Source organism: Globicephala melas, chromosome X (assembly GCF_963455315.2).
Source record: "Globicephala melas chromosome X, mGloMel1.2, whole genome shotgun sequence".
Lineage (NCBI taxonomy): Eukaryota > Metazoa > Chordata > Mammalia > Artiodactyla > Delphinidae > Globicephala > Globicephala melas.
In genome coordinates, this window is record NC_083335.1 from 88,779,517 (window position 1) to 88,802,981 (window position 23,465).

Consider the following 23,465-nt stretch of genomic DNA (forward strand, 5'->3'; position numbering starts at 1 on the left):
AACTCTACGCTAAGCTTTATACTTTATCAAAACTCACTGAACCCATTGGGTAAGGTTTATTGTATGTAAATGTACCTCAATAAAACTTTTTTCTTTTTTAAGTTGAACTCATGGTGGTGGAAATGTAGTAGGCATACAATAAGTATTTTTGACGACATTAATAATTAAATGAATGAATGGAGTCATTTCATTCTTCAGTTATGGATCATATGGGGAATTAGGACAATTAAGTGGGTTGAATCTTATGTCCTTGGTTTTGAAACTTTACATCAACTTCTAAAAGTTCGGTTTTAATAGTAAAGCTTAGGTCCTTTCACATGTTTTGAAGGCAGACTCTACCCCCCACTCCCCAATTTACCGGATTTTCAGATTTGCCTTGAGAATGAAGTCAGTGGCTCCATTTCGTCCTGTGTCTGCTGGGGCTTATACATTTCTCTTTTGTGTGGCTTTGTGTTTTCTTTCATGTTGTCAGACACATAATCATGTAATTTAGTCTTTAAAGATAGACATTTTGATATAGTGACCAAAGAAGTTTTTTTGTTTTTGTTTTGTTTTGTTTTTTTGCGGTTCACGGGCCTCTCCCGTTGCGGAGCACAGGCTCCGGACGCGCAGGCTCAGCGGCCATGGCCCACCGGCCCAGCCGCTTCACGGCATGTGGGATCTTCCCGGACCAGGGCACGAACCCGTGTCCCCTGCATCGGCAGGCGGACTCTCAACCACTGCGCCACCAGGGAAGCCCCAAAGAAGCTTTTAAGATTTGAGACCTTTACCAAAAATGAAATCCCTTTTATTCTTTCTAGAAATAGCAGTTGGTTTCCCAGACTTGGACTCTGGATCTCTATTGAGAAACCCTAGCCACCTGTAAGTTGAATAACTTGAGCGTGATGATAAGCCATGTGTATGAGCTAGCATGGACTTTTCTCATTGGCTGTTAACATGAGGAGCTGATCTGGAGTCCCTGTAAAGTGTTTGATTCTGATTTTTTCTTGTATTTTCTCCTAGGTATGACAGCAGCCAAACTCCTGCATGACTCTGGCCTGAATGTGATTGTTCTGGAAGCCCGGGACCGTGTGGGAGGCAGGACTTACACCATCAGGGTAAGACAATAATGATGGGCTGGAGAAACGTGACACTGAAGCTGAGTTTCTTGTTTCTTTCTGAAGGTCTTGAACTTCATTTGACTCTTTTTAAGAGAGTGAAAATTACTCTCCACAGCCTCTCAATTTGCTTCCTTTTCAACCCTTTTCTTCTGTCCCTTTTCTCACCTCATGATACTTGGCACTTGCCCAATAAATGATTGCACCAATAATTAGGTGTTTGAAATACATTAGTGAATAAAACAAAGACCACTGCCCTTGTGAAATGTCTGTTCCCTTTTTTTTTAGTCAGAGAACTATATAGTCAACAAACAAACAAAAACAGAAGAGGAGGACCTGATCTGGTGTCCCTGACTGTTAGGAATCCAGTTATGTTTGGACATGTTCAAACATAGGAAGTTTTTCTAGTCACTCTTCTTCAAAGGTTGGTCCTTAGTTGTTTCAAGTGAAGCTAATTCATAACCATATAGAAAACTTCCTACTGAACATAAGAGCAGTTTCAAAGGTTTGAATTAGGACCAAATATTCCCTAATGCTATCTTTCAAATGTCTGGATGAGCAAACCACAAAGGAAGTGGTCATTTCCTGGATGGACTTAGAGTTTATCATACTAAGTGAAGAAAGTCACACAAAGAAAGACAAATATCATATGATATCACTTATATGTAGAATCTTAAAACAATGATACAAATGAACTTACAGAACAGAAATAGACTCACAAACATAGAAGACAAATTTATGGTTACCAAAGGAGATAGAGGGGGGAGGGATAAATTAGGAGTTTGGGATTAACAGATACACACTACCATATATAACATAGATAACCAACAAGGACCTACTGTATAGCACAGGGAACTATATTAAACGTTTTGTAATAACCTATAATGGAAAAGAATCTGGAAAAGAATATATATATATATGTATATATACACATATATACATATATATATACATATATATATATAACTGAATCACTTTGCTACACACCTGAAACATTGTAAATCAACTATACTTCAATGAAAAAAAAAAGGAAAAGAAGTGGTCATTTCCTTTCTCGCTTTTCCTCTAGCATTAGGTGCCTCAAAATTAGCCTGAAATGCTAAGTAAAGAGAAATTCATCCATAATTCACAGCTTACAAGTCTAAGCCACTAAAACCCAAAGCACGTTGTGGTATGTATTGAGAATGATGGGGTTCAGAAGTCTCTTGCCTATTTCAAGGTCAATCAGTTTTGCTTTACATTAAGGAATGATTCTATAACTGTTAAGTTGCATGACTGAAGTAGAGTTGCTAACAGAATCCAGTTTTCTATGGATACACCTCAACGTGTGTCTAGAACCTATGAAATGCCAATTTGCTTATTTCAGGGCTCTCTTTTTTTTTATCTTACGAATAACATTTTTACATATATTTATTTTTATTTTTTTTCCATGGGAAAACAGAACCAAAAAGTTAAATATGTGGACCTTGGAGGATCTTATGTTGGCCCAACTCAGAATCGCATCTTAAGATTATCCAAGGAGCTAGGATTGGAGACCTACAAAGTGAATGAAGTAGAGCGTCTGATTTACCATGTAAAGGTAAGCCTGGACCAGCCTTTGAAGGATTTGAAGATTTCTCTATGGGTGTTTTCCATATATGAATTCCAGATCCTCCCCTCAGACAATCTCCTTCATCCTTGAATGATGTATATGTATTTTATAAGTATATTTCAACCATTCTGAGAATTTTTTTTTTTTTTACTGTTATCAAAGGAGAATTCTAAACCTATTTGGGAAGGTTATTGATGAAGTGGTATTGCTCATTTGGTGAAAAGTTTAACAAAACCAATAGAGAAAAAAACATTTGTGATTGATTTATTAAATACCTCTATTAAAATAACGGGCTCTTTCATGTGATACAAAAACCTGTGTATAGTTTTACTAATGCTGCCCTAGACTTCACATTATAGAGTATTTGCAACATGTCTAATGTAATATTTTGAAATTTGGTCATCATGTCCTGTATATAGGCTAAACTCACTCTCTTAGAGATTTACATAAAAGTAAGTCAAGTCTCAAATTCCATCTTTCATGGGGAAGCTCCATTGATCTCTCCCAAATTCCTGTGAGTTTACTGGGTTTCAATTCCCATGATCATTTGTAGCTCATGGTTCTTGCTTCCATGATACTTATGCTCATTCACATTCATGGCCAGTGACTCTCTTCTTTCCTTTGTTCTATGTCAACCTGGGTTCAAATTCATCTCTTTCTCTTGATTTTCTTCGGACCACCCCAAGCATTTGTGTACAGCAAAATTGACTGAAGTTTTGAACAGTGTGGGTAAGGGGTTCAATTGCAAAAACATAGACAACTTAGAATTGAATACTGGACGTTCTAATTCTAATAAGCTCTTCAAACAGTGTGCCCCTGGGGATTTCTCACTGGCCACATTTCTCTGTGGATTCCAGTCTCCCACCATGTTTCTGCCTTTAGACTCTTCTGGCATCTCCCTGATCCTTGTTTTCCCAGCATCATTTTCTTGGTCCACAATGTCACTGATGTTCTCTGACAGGCAAAGACTCACCTACCCTGGACCCCACTCTGAAGTCCCACGGAAGGACTGGCAGAGGTTTTGAATTTCAGTCTTTCCTCTCTCTCCCTCACTTGCTTCCGTAAGTGGAAGCGAGCAGTATAGAGCCAAGTTCCTCACCAGAAGAAATCATCCCCTTAGGAGACAGAAGAACTCGCAACAGTCAGTTTTGATATACATAACAGTGTTGACACCTGGATATTATTTGTGGGTGATAATATCAAGAAGGACAAATAATAGACTGTACATTGTCAGTCGTTTAATAAAACAGGAAATAAACATCTATCTGATTTGGTATAATGCGGGTAACATTTATACATAAATGTTGATGTTCAGATTTTGTTTTATGAGCCTTTTCACCTTGCTTCCCTATTTGTCTAGTGGAAAAAGAGACACATGAATTAGAAATGAAAAAGTAGCATGGCGATAGAGTGATTTGTTGAACATCCATCAGCAGCACTTAGTAAGCATTCTTCATTGCGTTCCTTGCTTTTATATGTAGCTCATCTTGACTGATTTCTTCTGTCTTTCTTGTCCTAACCTTTAAGACTTGCAGAGACTGAATTCCCAGAACACTATGATCTCTTTTAGGTTTCTCCCGACAAAGGAGATGACTAGAAATTATATTCACTTTTCTGTGTGTGTGTGGGCAGGGTTTCTTGGCAGTCAGGAGCTAAGTTCAGGACGCTTTGCTTATCTGGAAATCTTATGGCCGACATTATGTTCCTTGTTTGAAAGAGATGGCTCAGAATTATCAACTGTGGAAACGATGTAATACTTGAATTTTTCAGAGTGATGACCGAATAATGCTGCTTTCTTAAGCTATTTCGTATAACCCACGTGCAGCTAAGAAAATATAATTAAGCAGTATCTCTGACTTGATACAGAATAAATATATATGCCGACATTGCTTTGTATGAAATTCAAAATAAATGTTATTGCTTTTGAATTATTACAAAAGGAAAGCATGTTTACTGTAAAAATATAATAAGAAAATGTGGTAGAGAAAAACAATTAAAAAACCCCTCCAATAATCCTATCTAGAGGAAATCACTCTAAAATATTCTTTTGGTACCTAGATTTTCATGTTCCTATATTGCTATTTTCTGACTTCTGCTGTACGTGTTTGATATACTTACTTACTCTCTAATTAATTCTCATCCTGACACGATTGAAACACTAATGAATTTATGAAACAAAGGTTTTTTTCAGTCTTGATAAGGGTGCTAATTTGACCTCCTTGTGGCTGTATCCAGTGAAGTGCTACACGATAATAAATAATAATAAAGACCTTAGAGCTAAGAAGTCCTCCCCAAACTAAATATTTGTTCTCCACCATCATCACCTCCATGTCTTTGCTCATTTGTCATTTTTATTATTTTGAACCTGTAAAAAGCATCTCAGATGACTCCATCCATTTCTGGGATTATTGAGCAGAACTGATAGCTGATCTGCTACTACATGCCGAAGAACGTAGTTCAAAAAGTTGTCTTCTCTGTCATGGTAGGCAGTACTTTGGCCATTACTCTCTATTACCTATTTCAATAACTACTGTTCCCAAGTGCAAATACTGTTCCCAAGTGGGTCATGCAAATATCTAGTATATTTCTGCCTTGTTTCTTCAGCGGACCTGCATGTATTTCTCAACCCAAAGCCTGAGCATATCAAGAGTATCAAGTGTGTTACTTCTCATATTGTCAGATCCTGCAATTCAAATCAGCCTGCTCAAAGATTCTGTTTTTTTCAGTTTCTTACATGGTCGTTAAAAGAAGACAGTGTTTTACGTGCAACCTTAATAACATTAAGCTAGGGAATTTGGATATGATGGTTGGAATTGAAACTGGTGAAATGGAGCTACTCACAAAAGGGGGCAGGGCGGTGCTAGAGCAGCCCATGATAGGATAGCTATCCAAAGGAAGGGTGTGTTTCCCAAGAAAGGAGGACTCCCAGTGTCACCAGTTCTCTGATAGTTCTGGAAGAAATGGTCTGTTGACAGATGGGATGTGCTCATGCTGGGCCCATAACAAGCATGCATCAACCCCTGGTGTGCTGTGATGTGCAGGGCGTTTTGCTGTCTGCCTCTGATCTGCCAGAAATGTTTCTATCTACTGAGTGGCATTCATTTTTAGTACTACAGTGGATCTGTCTTATGTTGCTAAAATGTGGTTTTCCAAAACCTTGTTTGTGATTCAAAGATGTGATACTGAGCTATATTGGGATTTAATTATCAGTGGGAAAAGTGATCGCTTCAGCTCAAATCTATATAAGTTAGAAGGTGTTTTCTGCACTTCTCAAATCAGTGATGCAGTCCTTCGTGCTTAACAATTATCGTGAAACATCTACGGAAGTTTTTAATCTGTTTCACAAATCATCATGCTAATTTCTGCTAGGATAGTTTAGAAGGCAGCTGTTTACATGCCTTGAAAGTGACTTGTGAAAAATGTTCCGTTTTAGGGACTATCTCATAATTAAAAATAAAAAATATAAACCTCTTAAGGGATCTTGCTATATTTTAATTTGTGCCTCCTCCTCCTTCATCATGTGTGTGTGTGAGAGAGAGAGAGAGAGTGTGTGTGTGTGTTTGCATATTCACATGTGTGGTCGTTTTGTTGTTGCTTGTTTTTTGTTCTTTTGGGTTCTTACTTGGAAGGAGTTGGAGAAAATTCTGAAGTTTGGTACAATTTAGGCTATTGGCAGATAGAGTTCCTCTGTCTCAGAAGCTTTTATAAGTCTGAAATTTGGAACTAGTGTCTAGTTAAAGTATGCATGAAACTGCTTTAGGCCCAAAAGCTTAACTGTTAGGAGTTTGGTGAATGTAAAGATGTAGCGTGACTTAAATTTAAGAGCCCAACTTCACACTGATCATCATTTCCAAATTTCAGCTGTGGGGAGAAAATGAGAAAAAAAGAAAAATGCTCTGGTCTTACTTCCCAATGAGCAGAAGCCAAGCTCACTGTCAAAGTCCCTTTTGTGTTGTATGTGGTCAACCTCAGGGCTTGAAGAGGCCTATGAATGAGGAGCCATCCCTCAAATATATTGCCTACTACTTGTTGCTACAACTGCTATTGCGCAAACAACCTCATGGAACAGGCGCCATATGGCAGAGCCCCTCAGTTTGGTGAGAACTCTGAAAGCCAGTGGAAAATACAGAAAAAAAAAAAGCACATAAAAGCATACAGTGGGGCTTCCCTGGTGGCGCAGTGGTTGAGAGTCCGCCTGCCAAAGCATGGGACGCGGGTTCGTGCCCCGGTCCGGGAAGATCCCACATGCCGCAGGGTGGCTGGGCCCGTGAGCCATGGCCGCTGAGCCTGCGCGTCCGGAGCCTGTGCTCCGCAATGGGAGAGGCCCCAACAGTGAGAAGCCCGCGTACCGTACCGCAAAAAAAAAAAACCAAATCACTAACAACTCCAACAGTTTCTCTTAGAGCTTCAAGGTTGGTAAGTACTTGGTCTGCCTTTCCCAATCATCCAGGCGACAGTTTTGCAGTGCTTTACCACTTTCTCTACCTTTCAATCCTGTGCCATTTCTTTTCTGGGCACCTGCATCCTGCCCACTAAGCTAATGGCACACAATTTAAAATTCTGTCCTAGCATCACTCCACTTCAAGGTATCATCAAATGATGATTCCAAATAAAGAACTCAGGGATAATGGATCAGCTTGGATGAAATTGGCACTAAACATTAAATACGTTTAAATAAAGATTTAAACAAAGAATTGGAAGAATTATGACTCTAGTAAAGAATGTACTACAGACCTTTTTTTAAAAAAGCCTTTATATGGTAAAAAATATATATAATCTATAAAATCAGAATGTGGAGAAGGTGAGAAGGGAAGAGGTATAAGAAAGGTGAGGGCTACTGAAATCTTCCTTCATAGCACGAAATCAGTATATACCAAAATGATACTTGTAGCTAATAAAAAAACAAAGGCTCAGATCTCTTAATGATTTTTATGATCTTTTGACTTTATGCTACAGGGCTCTTTCTCTTGGGTTATGCAACATTTATTTGAAGTTTAGCTCTTCCTTCAGTTCCTTCAGTTTATGTTTCTTCCATTAAATTTAAGTACATTTATGTCAATGAAAGCAACAAATATGATTTGATTCTCAGATACTCGTATTTCTTTCTTTGCCCTTTCTTTCCTCCTTCCTTTCTTCCCTTTTTGTTTCCTTCCTGTTTCTCTCAGTCATCCATTCATTCGCTTGTCCATCCATATCAACCATCCATCTATCCATCCAGCCATCCAGCCATCTTTCTATATTGTAGATGCTTACACAGAAGTCTGGGATGTAATGTTATAGCTTTTTTTTTTTTTTTTTTTTTTTTTTTTTGCGGTACGCGGGCCTCTCACTGTTGTGGCCTCTCCCGTTGCGGAGCACAGCCTCCGGACGCGCAGGCCCAGCAGCCATGGCTCACGGGCCCAGCTGCTCCGCAGCACGTGGGATCCTCCCGGACCGGGGCACGAACCCGTGTCCCCTGCATCAGCAGGCGGACTCTCAACCACTGCGCCACCAGGGAAGCCCTATTTTTTTTAACCTGAATGGTACGATTTGAGGTAATTTGTTGCCTTCTTCATTGTATTTTTGAGTACTGCTTGAACTTTTTATGAAGAGCTCCTCTCATTTTTATTTTAAAAAATGCAATTAGAAAAATGTCTCTACGTTTTTTCATATTCTTTTCCATTATAGTTTATAACAAGATATTGAATATAGTTTCCTGTGCTATACAGTAGGACCTTGTTGATTATCTATTTTGTATATATTAATGTGTATCTGCTAATCCCAAACTCCTAATTTATCCCTCTCCACTCCTTTCCCCTTAGGTAACGATAAGTTTGTTTTCTACGCACAGACTCTACTTTTGATAGTTTATGGTCTATGAGAAGAGGTTAGGCCCAGTGTTTCCAGCAGATGTCTGTGATTCTCACCTGCCTAGGCAGCAGTCTCCTGGGTGACATATCTATTGACAATAACCAAACTGCTTCCAGCCAGGCTTAGTGACTGAGCTTTGACCCTTTGAGAGTAGACAGTCTAGATCCCAAAGCAGCTGTTTGAATGCAAACCCTCAAAGACTCTTATCCTGGTATTACTGGGCCACAGAATTTTCGCAGTGTCTGCTACAGACACACACACACGCACACACACACTTCATCATTGACTTTTTTTGTGACCTTGGCCATGTTATTTATGCTTTTTACCTTGATTTCTCCATTTGCAAAAGATGGACATTTGTACCTGTCCTGCTGAGTGCTTTAAGATTTTAAAGAGAAAGAGAACAGAGACACTAACATTATTTTCACCAAGAAGCCTACTGTGACACACTGAAGATACTAAGGATGTTTTGATAGAGCTTGTTTCCTTTCCTTTCGAAAACAAACTTTTCTAATAGGCTCTGAGGAGCCTTACTACCAAGTAAAAATTTAAATGGTGAGACACCAGATAGGATAAAGCTTTACAAATTCTTTTCAAAAGAGAACCAGGCCAGTAAACTCATCCTGAAAATATTTTCGTGGGCTCCTTACACTCTGAAATATAACTTCTCTCACTTTAAAATCCAGTCTTCTCTTCTTTATTTATTTCCCATATTACTAATAGGCTAGGACGTCAGCGTTTGGATGCATCGAGACTCACATGCCCAGACGGAGTAAACAGCTAATAAAAAAGAGAAATTAAAATCCCCTTTTTCAGTTGCGTTACCTTCTAAGTTTCCTTCCGCTCCATTCTTCAGATCCTGGCATGTGGCACCATGGTTATTATTTGGCCCAATTGAGACCCTTTCCTTTGGGTTACTAAGGGTCTTTCCTTTGGGTTACTAAGTGCTGATGGTGTAGAGCTGTCAGGAGACAGTGGGCATGTCAGAGTTTACTAATGCCTAAATAACCTAAGTTCACAGAGTCAAAATACATTCATTTTCCCCCTTTTGACAAATATGTGAAATCTGGACTACTCATTAAAATAGCTTAAAGCAGCACTCTCCGGTAGAAGTATAAGGTGTGCCACGTATGCCATTTAAAGTTTTCTAGTAACCATATTGAAAAGTAAAAAGAAAGAGGTGAAATTAATTTTAAGAATATATTTTATTTAATCCAGGATATCCAAAATATTATTATCTGAACTTGTAGTCAATATAAAACATTATTTAATAAGATATTTTACATTCTTGTTTTGTATTAAGCTTTTGAAATTTGTTATGTATTTTATACTCATAGTACATCTTAATTTGGACTCGCCCCATACTAAGCACTTTATAGCCACATATGGCTAGTGGCTACTGTATGGGACAGCAGAGGCGTAGAAAGTTAGCAAATGCTATGGATTTTTGCAAATGTTTCTAATCCATCTTCAGTTTTTTAACAACCTGTCTAAAACATATGTCTAGATCTTATAACATAAACCCTACATTATGGCATAGATTAATTTTACTTATTCTAGCAACTCCAAATATATGGCATCACAAAGAACTTGGAAGTAAACAAAGAGTGAAATTCCTTATGTGCCTGTTGCTTCTTAAGGGCAAACCAGCTTAGAATCCCTTTTTAAAAACTCTCCTAGGGGGCTTCCCTGGTGGCGCAATGGTTGAGAGTCCGCCTGCCGATGCAGGGGACACAGGTTCGTGCCCCGGTCCGGGAAGATCCCACATGCCACGGAGCGGCTAGGCCCGTGAGCCATGGCCTCTGAGCCTGCACATCCGGAGCCTGTGCTCCGCAACGGGAGAGGCCACGACAGTGAGAGGCCGCGTACTGCAAAAAAAAAAAAAAAAAAAAAAACACAACTCTCCTAGGTGCCCAGGAAAATGCCATGTCCCTGAGATTTTCATGCATAAGGCAGCGAGCAAGTTGGAATTAAACGAGGTCGAGGTGGTCAGAGATACTGCCAGAGAGTGCTTTGGACACTTCTCAAAACCTTGAAGGACATTGCTAAATAAATGTAACGGACTAACTTCGTGGAGAGCATAAATACTTTTTGTATGATGGCATTACCTTAATTTTATTTTAATAAAGTTTTTAAATTGTCCCTGATTATGACTGACACTGGAGAAACCACAGAACTGGCCCAAAGTGTTATGAAAGATTATTGGCTTAAAATATAGTTAAGGAAGATTCCCACAAGTAATGAGTTGTAGAGAAGATAAGGCTATAGTTCAGTGGAAGATGTTTATTTATTCATTTCATCTTTTAGCGCACATGCTCCGTGCAGCAAAAGGACTGCAAAGTGACCTGGAGCCTTTTACTTCTGACATTTACTGTTTCCTCTTTTTTAAATTGGCAAATGTTAAGGGCAGCTGCTACAGACAGCATCTAGTCATGTGCAAACCAAGAAAAAAAAAATCACAATTCATAATCACCTATAGTTCAGGCTCTCAAGGTGAACCAAACACACATGTGCATTGTGGTTCCTGGAAACTCAGTTCAAAATTGAATTTAATAGCAACAACAATAGCCAACACCGTTTGAGATTGAAATATGTGCAAAGCACCCGTGTAAGCATCTGATATGCATTATCTCAATCCTCAGAAAAGCTTGATGACCGTTATTACCTCTTATTTACAAATGAGGGCACTGAAACACAAGGTATTTGGGTGATTTGCTCAAGATCCCTCAGTTGGTAAGTGATGGAGTGAGGACTCCAACTCTGATCCACCTCACTCCAGAGTTTGTGTACTTGGTTCCTCAGCTGAGCTGCTGACTGACACAGAAATCGTACCTAAGAGTGGGGGGAAGTCTCAAGAAAAACAAGGAAAAGGGTAAGGGTGCTGAGAATTGAACTGTGGACTCAACCCTCTTCTTTCTGCTCAGGTTCTTGCCCCCTAATACTACCTTGCTTCTGTCTTATGCCTCATTGCTAATTTTTTTAATCCCCATTTGACCTCCTGAGACCCACCTGATCTCCTAGTGGCATTAGGAGCCCACGGAGGCCACCGACATGAACTTTCCCATTTGGTTAAATAAAGGGCTATTGAGAGATATTGAACTATCTCATTTCATTCTTAATCCAGGAATTTTTAAAAGTATTAAAGCTGCTCATTCTGGTAAGACTGCTGGAACTCTGTTATATCAGATAAATGTGAGAGTAGACAGCCATACACATATCTCACATTCATTTCATTTTCCCACTGCAAACTGTAAACATAATATAGTTAGAAGAAGCATTGCTTTAAGTACAACTTCATGTTTAGGCAGAAAAGAGAAGATAAAACAATATATTTAAGGGTGAGCTATGTAGAGTAGATGTTTTGGCAGTTGAAGGGGGTCATTATGATACCTAATGACATTGATCCTTTGGATTAGAAAGGATGAGAGTCTATCTAAAAACAACATGTTATTTTGAGCTGCTACCTCTCTTTCTAAGGCCAGTGTAGTTGTGCTGCTGCTATTTTAGGGACCTCATATTTCTCCATTGTTACTTCTAGGCATTTCTCCCAGATCATTCCTTTTTTTTTTTTGTGGTACGCGGGCTTCTCACTGTCGTGGCCTCTCCCGTTGCGGAGCACAGGCTCTGGACGCGCAGGCTCAGCGGCCATGGCTCACGGGCCCAGCCGCTCCGCGGCATGTGGGATCTTCCCGGACCGGGGCACGAACCCGTGTCCCCTGCATCGGCAGGCGGACTCTCAATCACTGCGCCACCAGGGAAGCCCTCTCCCAGATCATTCTTGACATCTTGTCTATATATCCAGGCTGGTTTCTTGACTGTAGACCCCTGGGAGAAAAAAAAAGCAATAAAAAATAAATTAGAAGAACGAATGAAACTAAATTTTTATTATGGCCTACAAGTACCTAGGTGATAGCCCCTTCCAACCTCCTGACCCAGCCCACTCTAGTCCAGGCACTCTGGCTTCTAGTGTGTCAAGTTTATTCCTATTCCAGGGCTTTTTCACTTTGAAACATTAAAAATGGCCACATACAGAATCTAAAACAACGATACAATTGAACTTACTTACAAAACAGAAACAGACTCACAGACTTCAAAAACAAATTTATGGTTACCAAAGGGGAAATGTGGGGGGAGAGATAAATTAGGAGGTTGGGATTAACATACACACTACTATATATAAAATAGATAAACAACAATGTCCTACTGTATAGCACAGGGAACTCTACTCAATATCTTGTAATAACCTATAATGGATAAGAATCTGAAAAAGAATATATATATATATATATATATCAATCACTTTGCTATACACCTGAAACTAACACAACGTTGTAAATTAACTATACTTCAATTTTTTAAAAGTTAAAAAAAAAGATGGCTAGATGTTCTTTGACATCCCTCCTATGGGAAGGGAGAGGGGGGTTCTATGCCCCCTCCTATTGGGAGGGCTCTGTAGCTGATTTGACCAGTAGAATATGATGGAAGTGATGCCGTTCCAGTGTTGGGGCCCAGGCCTTAAGAAACTGGCAAATCCACTTCTCTCTTGGAATAGGCATTCTTGGAGCTTTGAGTTACATCATGTATGAAGTCCAAATACCCTGAGACCACCATACTGGAGAAGCTACATATGCTTACTCTGGTCTCCTGTCCCAGCTGAATCCGGCCTTCCAGCCTTACCTATCAAGGCACTAGACTTGGCAATGAAATTGTCTTGGACGTCCAGCACAGTCAAGCCTTCAAATGACTTCAGCTCCAGCCTGTCTCTGATACAGCCACACTAGGACCCTCAAGCAAGAACTGCCCAGCTGAGCCCAGTCAAGCCATAGAACTATAAGAGATAATAATAGGCTAATGTTTTAAGACATGGACTATTTCTTTATGCATCAATAGATAATCAAAACATACTTGCTATTTCTTCCATTTGGAATGCTCTTTCTCGGGTCTCAGGTATCCCCTCCTCAGAGGCACCTTCCCTGATAACCCCACCTTAAGGAGTAGCCTCTTCCACCCCACCTAATATTCTCTATCCCTAATTTATCCCTTCCCTGCCTTATTGTTTTTTCAATGCACTTACACATGCTTAACATAATATATATGTATTCGTTTTTCGTATGCCTTCTCCTGGTAGAATGTAAGCTCCATGAAGGCAGAAGTTTGTTTCTATTTTGTCCTCTGAGGTACCGCCAACACTTGGATGAGGACTTTGTGCATAGCAGGCTTTAGGTAAATGTTTTTTGCCTGAATGACTGAAAGAATGGGTCTTTGTCCCTATGTGAGCCTGTCCCTTTTAGAGTACAATTGGGCGGACTTTGATTTGGTATTGTTCTTAGGGGCAAAAGTGAAATATTTTAGTCACAAGTAATCTAGTCTTACAGATAACAAGTGACTACCTCATCTGATATCAAGAAACCAGGAGACCCCCACCCCATCTCAACATGTACACCACCAGCTTCCACCAAAATTCCACAACTGAAGACTACTTTCTTTGTCCACAATTAAGTTACAAATAAACTTACAAATACAGAGGTAAACAAAACAAATCCTTGCCCTGAGGGAGCTTACATGTTAGCTGTGTAGGACCAGGAGTAAGTAAACAAAAAAAAATATAGAGATATATATTTCTATATTTTCAAAATATAGAAAACCCAACTTATATACCTAAAATAAAATTGGAATTAGCCATATTTGATTTTATATTGCTTTTAACTTGCAGTAACTGACACAATCAAAAAATATGATAAAGGGCAAAATACAAAAAGGTGTAAAATATGGATTTTCTTAAAAGTGAAGTTAATTTAGATGTACCAAAAATTCATATATTCTTTTGTATGAAACTTTAAAAAAAATGCTCATTTTAAATGTAACACTCTCAGCTCTAATGGGTATATGAATTGATTTTCAATTTTAGAGTTAAAAATCGGTTAACCACCAAGTTGTGGAATTATGCAAAAAGCTTTGGCTTTTAAAATCTGTTACTTTTCCCACGTCAAGATTTAATCATTTCTACAAAGGCTTTAAACTTTTTAACCAGATCTGCTAAATCTCCCATATACATTAAAGCGATGTGTAATAAAACATCTGCTCAGCCATATTTGAAAATATATATATATATACACACATACATATATATATGTTATCGGAAAGTCCCAAGTGCTACAAAGAATGGGAGGTGTGGGGATGTGAGAGAGTGGGATCCAATATCAAATAGAATAGTCAGGTAGGGCCTCCCTGAGGAGGTGACATTCTAACAAAACCTAACTCTCATCTGTAGGGTTTGCATGATGTAAATACTTCACTGTGGCTCAGGTCAACCTACCAACTTCTCATTAATTAATACAGAGTTGGGAAGAGAGGAGCACAATCGATTCTCCTGAGTCAGCATTCACAAGCCCCCAGCGCCACACTGGAAGGTCAGAGGACCTATAGGCAGTTATAAGAACATTGGCTTTTACTCTGGTCATATGGGAATCCACTGGAAGATTTTAAGTAGAGAAGTAACGTGATCTGACTTTTGTTTTAAAAGTTATATTCTACAGAAGTTCACTCATGAGCAAATAGATACTCTGTGTGTTTATGTGTGTGTGTGTAATATGTAGCCACACATGTACATATATGCACATGAGCACATGGTTATATGTATATTTCTTCTTCATATATGTTAGTTCCCCAACCACCACTCTGCTCTTGCTTTGGGGTAGATACAAAAGAAGAATTCACATCCTTTCCTGCGAAGGTCTGATCCTCTTTCTTCATTGAGGCATTTAACCAAGAGCCTGCTGAAATAAAAATGCCATATATTATCATGGCTTTTAAGAATATGTTGCTTATTCACCCTTAGAGCTTCTCATAAACGTGAAATCAGGCACACATTGTGAAGCCTTAAGTTGTAGTCACAATTAGTTATATTACTTCATTTCATTAATTGGTGATGAAAGTATTCTTAGGATTCTGCTCTGTCCTCCAACTCTGAGGCTCATAGCATTCTATCCAAACGGATTTATGTACATTTAGGAAACATAAGGGTTGTCAGCAGACATTCAATAACTTTGAAGGGGAACATTTTGAAACTATACTTTGGCCAGTCTGCATTTCTCATTTCTCTGGTCACGTTTAAATTTACTTTCGGTCACCGTAAATTAGCTAGCACCCTGTGGGCTGCTTTGGAATTTAAAGCAATCATATGAGACAGTATCCCTGAATGGAATTTTACAATTGAAGCTGTGCATAAGAATGGTGTTAGAGGTATTTTAGGAACCTTCTAAGTTAATAGATTAATTTCGAGTGAGTCTAAATGATACAGATCAAAGGAAGAGAAAATACTTGTATGGTGACAGGCTTCCTGAGCATAAATACATAGGCTTGAAGATGGAAAAAGTGAGATGGCTGAAAATAATGTCCAGAAGAAGAAAGAAGTAAATGCTTATAAATTTCACAGAAGACATGAATATATCTTAAATACAGTACATCTTAAAGAGTGTCTCTCCTAGCTATGAGAGAAACAGCCTTTGTCTCAGTGGTCTTTTGCTAATATCTTCCACCAACTTGAAGATGTGTTGGCATTATTATATTAAAGTTCCTCATAGCCTTGAAAATATATTTTTTGGGGGGAAAGTCAAAGATAAAACAACCAGCCCATCTGTAATAATATAAAGATTGGGATAACATAGGTTTAGAACCCAGAGGACCTGGATTTGAATTTCTGACTCACTACTTATTAGCTGTGTGATTTGAGGCAAGTTTCTTAACCTCTCTGAGCCTCTATTTCTTAATCTAAAAAATGAAGATAATGATAACACCTTCCTCATAGGGTTGTTGAGAAAGAGAGAAATGAATTAAATATGTAAATTCCTTGAAAGAATCCCTGGTACACAGCAAACATACAGAAAGTGCTAGCCATGATGATGATGATGGTGGTGGTGATGGGATGGTATTTATGATGTTTGCCTGTCACAATCCTTATTTCTCTTAGCCACCTTCTTCTTGCTCATGACTCATGAGTGGAATTCCCCTAGAGGTTTTTTTTAAGCATATAGATGCTCATCCAAAGTACCCCTTAAGTGAATTTCTTTGAAAACTCTTTCTTCCTGAAATGAATTGTTTCAAATAAGCAGATGCCTCTGGGATATTCCTTTCATCTCAGTCCAGCTGGTAAAGTTTGAATTTCCTTAAAGTGTCTTCAGAGTGTATGTGAAATTCACAAGTTGCCTCTTTGCCAGACTTGCCTCTTTCTTCATCTGAATCTCACTCCAGGTTTCTCCTGCCAGGGCTCTTCTCTGCTAGACTCCAGAATGTTTTTCTAATTAGAATCTGCTCAGCATCCTTCTTACTGCCTCAACAAGTGACTCCCTCAAATCAACACTATTCTGCCACCAGGGATTAATGTTCATAGCAGCAAAGCTCATTTGGGGGCCAAGGCAACCTTTCTATTTATGCATAAAGTCTCTTTAGATTTATTCCAAAGTGGAGTTCGTATTTCAAAGCATTGAATTTGAAATCTGGGAATCTTCTGACTCAACTAAGTGAATCATCATTTTGGTCTGTACCGTTAGAGATAGTAAGGATTTTCCCTCACACTGTTTATGGAGTGAAAAGTTGGTGTCTTTACCGGCATTAATCAGTGGCCGACTTTGGAACTGGGTGAATTATTCAGTGGAAAGTAGAATACATGTTGTGTTGGAAACATTCAAGGATGTGAATTTCCATCTTGTGAGGACCTCTCCATAGAGAAAGGCAGACTGACTCTGGAGTCACAGCCCTTTGTTAAAGTCCCGGGCTTTCAGTAAATTCGCTATGGACCCCGGGTATGTCATTTACTGCTTCCCTCTAGTCTATTATCCCTCTAGTCTGTAAAGAGGGACTATTATCCCTCCAGTGTTGTCATGAAAATTAAATATGATAATATATAAATGACTTTATAAATATCAGGTACTTTTACTATTCTAAAAAATCTTATGTGGTAGAGAAACCCTTCAGGAGGGAAATTTTTTTTTGATAACTTGCTTTTTATTTTATTTATTTAAACGTGCTTTTTAGACACAATTTTTGTAGACCTAGATCATCACATTTCCTCAGATTTCAAAATGATAGTCTGCTAACCCAAAGAGGATAATTACTGACATCCGAGGAAAAACGCATTATGAGAAAAATCGTTTCTTTTAGAAGTCTTAATCTCTCTCTCTTTCTCTCTCTCTCCCCTTTGATGTTGTCTGTGCCTGAGTTACAAAGAGCTTTTTCATCTTCTCATTACTCTGTATAGTTTGGGGACATCAAAAGCATTCGGATAATATCTTTGAAAACGCACCTGTCGTCTGGCACCTGTGACCCCAGTGAGGCTACAGTTGGACTAGGAAAGGGGTGCAGTTGTTTGGGATTAGTTGAGCTGCTCTCTGAGGCTGGAGTTCAGGGTCCAGGTCTGGAGGTTCAGAGAGTACTTGACAGAGAAGGTGACTAGATGAGCACCTTCCCTCACAAGGGTGTACTGGGGTGAACAGTTGGGATTGATTGTTTCTGCTGGTAAATCCCAGCATGCAGAGTGATGTTGTAAGGGCAGGAAGCTTTGTGTCTTCTGCTACAAAATCATCCATGGGCTCACACAGTGGAATTCCCCTAGAGGGCCCCGGGGAGATGTGTTTGGAAAGAGACATTGTATTTATTAAAAGTATAACAATAGCATCCTTCTAAGCACTTTACATATAGTATCTCATCTAATCCTTGCTTCAGCCCTGGAGGTAGGTATTATTATCCACATTTTATAAATGATGAAAGTGTCGGTGATGTAAAGTAACTTACCTCTAAGGTCACAGAATCAGTCTGTTTCTAGAGCCAATGCTCTCAACCTCTAAATGACAGTTGGTGAATAAAAAAGAATGAAATAATGCCATTTTCAGTAACATGGATGCAACTAGAGGTTATCATACTAAGTGAAGTAAGTCAGAAGGAGAAAGACAAATACCATATGATATCACTTATATGTGGAATCTAAAATACGACACAAATGAACCTATGTACAAAACAGAAGCAGACTCACAGACATAGAGAACAGACGTGGTTGCCAAGAAGGAGGGCTTGGGTGAAGGGTGGAATCGGAAGTTGGGGTTAGCAGACGTGAGCTGTTATACATGGAATGGAAACGACAAGGTCCTACCGTGTAGCACAGGGAACCATATTCAATATCTTATGACAAACCATAATGAAAAGAATATATAAAAAAAGTATGTGTATGTATAACTGAATCACTTTGCTGTACAGCAGAAATTAACATAACATTGTAAATGAACTGTACTTTAGTTAAAAAAAATTAATGAGAGTTGGCCATACCTTTTGTGGAAAGAAACGTGTAGGGACAGTAGTGATGATATTAGTCGGTATTTACACATTTGCCATGGGCGAGGCACTCTTTTAAGAGACGTATATGCATCATCTCACTGCTTGCCGGCAGTGACCCTATGACATTGATTCTATTAACAGCCACGTTATACAGAGGTCAGACAGTGGAAGTCATTTGCCTGAGTTCACATGTGGTTACCTAGTGCTGTGTTGAACATCACAAGCTGTGCTCTCGCCTCTAATCGCATGTATGTGGGTGCAAAAATGGATCCTTTTCAAATGACTTCTGATGTCTGAGTATTCTAAAATAAGGGTTGGCCGTGATTATGATTAAGCCAGTGTCCCTTTTTTGCTAAGACTAATTGTGTTAGGTTTTATTTCTTTACTATCCTACAATTCAGTCACCTATGATCTATTTTTTACTCACCACCCCTCTGACGCCAAATGTGTGGGGTTTTTCCCATGCCAACCAATTCTTTAGCTCTCTGGACATCAACTGGGTAACCTACAGTTAAATTCAATTCTGACACTACCTGAAGTTAGCGTAGGCTCCACAAATTAAGAGCTCAGTCCCACAAAACTGCCCCCACTTCAGATGCCAGTCGAAATTTCCAGGCCTCGCCTACTTCTGACTGACAAGCTAGAAATCAAAGGTTTCCCATGACATACTCTTCAGGTTTGAAACTTTGCTAGAACAGCTCACAGAACTCAGAGAAAACAGTTTACTTACTACTACTGGTTTATTATAAAGGACACAGATGAACAGTCAAATGAGGATGTGCATAGGGTGAGGTCTGGAAGGGTCTTGAGTACAGGAGCTCCTGCCCCATGGAGTTGGGGTGTACCACCCTCCAGGCACGTGGATGAGCTCTAGTTCACTGACCCGGAGGCTCTCTGAACTCCCTTGCTTAGGGGTTTTTATGGAGGTTTCATTTTTGTAGGCATGATTGATTAAATCATTGGGCACTGGTGATTACATCAAGATCCAGCGTCCCCCTTCCTCCCTGGAGGTCCAGGGAGTGATTAGTGGTTGGTTGCCAAGGGAACCAACCACTAATCACGTGGTTGGTTCCCTTGGCAACCGGCCCAGATCCTGAAGCTATCTAAAGGCCCATTAAGAGTCACCCTCATTAGCATAAACGCAGGTTTGCTTGCAAAGGGTTTGTTACGAATAACAAAGACACTCCTCTCATCCCTATCATTCAGGAATTTCCAAAGGTTTTAGAAGCTCGCCAGGAACTAGAGACAAAGATCAAATATATATCATCACAATGTCACACTATTGAAGAAGTGTTGACTTAAAAAAATGCATAACGTGAGAGTTGTGAGTTAAGTTTGATATGGGGCAAAATGAGGACTGCATCCCGGGAGACAGCGTTCCAGATAACTCTGAGAAACTACTCCGAGGAGGTGAGCGGGGCAGCCAGGATATAGAGACGTTTTGCAACAAAGGGCAGGTAGTCAAAAGATTATTGTTAATTAAAGAAAACCAGATATCTCAAGTTAAGGAATTTGGCGCTTTTCTGTGTATGGGAAGATGCAAGAGTCTGGGCTCACTGAAATCATTCCTTTGATATGCACCTCAGCTATCTGGGGCCTGTATATTCATATGCTGAGTTTCCTCAGGGCTCACCTCAGGGAGTGGCTGCAGTCTGATGGCTGCTAGATGGCATGTATTCTTTTCAGCCCTGAGTTTCCTCAGGGCTCATCAGCTCACGTTGGAGGGCTGCAAATCATTGGTGACTGTGACACCCTTTGTTTATTGATATGGCAGGAAATATTCCATTTATAAATATTCCATCCCATTTATAAATATTCCATTTATCAGAAGTAAAATTTTCGAAACCGTAACATATCTATATGAGCATGCAATTTTACAACTCTTTAATAATGGTTATTTTAACAAGCATTTTATCAGGTTTTTTTCTGTGAAAAACCACATTGGATTTATTAGTTAAACTAATATTAGAGCTGGGGAAACTATCTTTCGTGTAAATTATTTATGGAGGATTTTCTGAAGTCTTAGTGAGAGTAAAATGATCTTTTCTCTAATTTAAGTTTACATATAAGTCAATGCAGCTAGCAGCACATGTAACAATGCATAGAAGGGAAGATTTCAATATTTAGACTTGTTTAAAATTTATTGGAATTTGGGGATCATGTGGATTTTAACTCCCAGGTCCTTTCCTAAATAACTCAAAACATACAATAGTAATTATTTTTGTAAGGTCCTTGGAAACATTTTTCCGATGGCAAATTCACTCTTGCTGCTAGCACAAAGCTCCGTGTGAACATTAATGGGATTTTTAAATTATGACCTGTGATGTAAAAGTGAGCTTTGCTTTGTAGGCCGTCTGTTGCCCGAAAACTGGGTTTGCCTCTTGGTGGGTGTCAGTAGATACCCTCTTGGTGGTTGAGCCAATAGACACAACCAAGCCAAAGCGAGGGAGAGGGAAGGATTTATTATTACTTGCAGCAAGTAAGGAGAACACTGGGGATCTTTCCCAAAGCAGTGTCTCGCCAACAGCAAAACTGGGGAAGTTGTGAGCTACAGGTATATGCATAGTCATGAGGGGGCTTGAGCAGAGGAGAATTCAGCATAAAATTGGGGCAAAGGTCTACAGAGTACCAGCTTTAGTTGATTGAAGTCAGGAGGGTCATCATCATTCCAACTTCCACCTGGATGGGGGTGTTAGTTCCTGCAGAACTCAAAGGTATTGCTATGTATATCCCTTGAGGGAGAACCAGGACCCTGCCCCAAGGCTGCGCTGTTGTTTCTTGACTACTCCTCCCTTGTTTCTACATCCCTTTCCTTCCCTGATTAGCAACTGTTTGAATCTGCCCTTTGGAACTCAGGCAAGGTCAAGGAGGCTGAATGAAGCCCATTTCCTACAAACAAGAAAAGGGAGACACAGGAAGGGTTTGTACCCGGGAGCCCCACAGGGTCCTGCTCAGTTTCACTTAGATTTGATTACAGACTTTCTCCTCTCAATTTCCCCCTGTCAATCTGTTAAACTATGTGAATATGTTTGTAGCAGCCCTGGTAATATTTCTCATTTCCTTCAGCAAGTCTCCGGTGAGGATCACAGAGAGGATTGGGACCTCCCCACTAATCCTCTCCAAAGAAAACACCCCTATTCTCAAAGGAGGCCCCGTTGTGCCTGGTTCTACATGTTTTCCATGAGGTTTGGGCCCCCCCTAGAGCCCAGGGATTGCGAGTCTTTAGACATTGCTGCAGTCTGTTATGCCCATTCCACTGAATGGCTGCTGTGGTGGAGTTTCCCAGGAAGCCAACTCTGAGATGGAGATGGGCATGCAGGAGCGTTATTAAGAGGTGCTCTGGGCATCGACAGTTGTAGATAAGAGGGGAGAGAGGCAGGAGTTGGCAGAGGGAGAAGTCAAACTGTTGCAGGAAGGAAAAGGTGGGATACAAGAGGAGGGTCACGTCCCAGGTCTTGGATGAGTCCCTGGGACGGGCTGCCAAGAGTGAGTCCTTGGCTTCGAGCAGGAAAGAATTCAAGAGTGAGCCGCAGTAAAGTGAAAGCAGGTTTATTTAGAGAGATACACATTCCATAGGCAGAATGCAGTCCACCTCAGAAAGTGAGAGCAGCCTTGGGAGAAACACACTCCACAGGCAAGAGTGTAGGCCATCTCAGAAGGCAAGAAGCCCCCAAATATGGGGTGATTAGTTTTAATGGGCTGGGTAATTTCATAGACTAATAAGTGGGAGGATTATTCCAACTATTGGGGGGAAGGGGCGGGGATTTCCAGGAATTGGGTAACCACCCACTTTTTGGCCTTTTATGGTCTGCCTTGGCCTTTCATGGTGCCTGTGGGTGTGTCATTTAGCATATGTTAATGTATTACAATGAGAGTATAATGAGGCTCAAGGTCTAGTGGAAGTCAACTGGTCCACCATCTTGGATCTAGTTGGTCCTAACCAGTTTATGCCGTGTCCTCAATGGCTGTCATTCTTTTAAAGGTTGTGCCCTGCCCCCTTCCTGTCTCAAAACTGTTATATATTTTCAGTGGAAGCCTCCGCTAACTCTGCAAGGGATTCTGAAGATGGCTGACACTTCAGAACTGTCCTGAGTGGGGCAGGAGGACAAGACCTTTCTACCTTCACATCAGTCAGTCATTGGAAGTGGGCTTCCCAGAGAAGGCAGCATGACCTTGGGCAAAGTGGTTTTTCTGCAGCTGGGGTCATCTCTGAAGGGGGCTAAGAACCAAGGGCTGCCTGCCAGGAACACTCCTAGCAAGTGAAGAAATAAGACCCTTACTTCTGAATGGGGAGATGGGCAAGCTTATCACAATGTCCACCATACTGACCACTTGGGTAGACCACTCTTCTCTTTAGTAGTTCTAGACAAATCTTTACTTATTGGGGCTTTTGTAGACCTTGACACCTGGCTAACAGAATGGCTGTGGATGGAGAAGCATAGGGGCGTTTGGGGTAAGATAGATGCAGTCATGAATCCTGCTGACTGTACTCTCCATGAAATAGCTCCCTTTACCCAAAAACTGGGGGGTCCATCAAGGGGCTTTGCAATACACAGCCATGTAGCCAGGTGACACCGTGAAGCCAGCCATGTGCCGTGTTA

The 23,465-nt window shown here is 40.1% G+C and overlaps 1 protein-coding gene across 1 annotated transcript in view; it reads left to right on the plus strand.

Moving 5' to 3' along the window:
- MAOB (monoamine oxidase B) overlaps positions 1–23,465 on the plus strand; it is a 111,407-nt gene that overhangs the window by 43,731 nt on the left and 44,211 nt on the right. The window contains exons 2-3 of the mRNA XM_030834972.3: positions 1,003–1,097; positions 2,539–2,676. Of these exons, the coding sequence (XP_030690832.1) occupies positions 1,003–1,097; positions 2,539–2,676 (233 nt within the window). The remainder of the gene's footprint in view (positions 1–1,002; positions 1,098–2,538; positions 2,677–23,465) is intronic.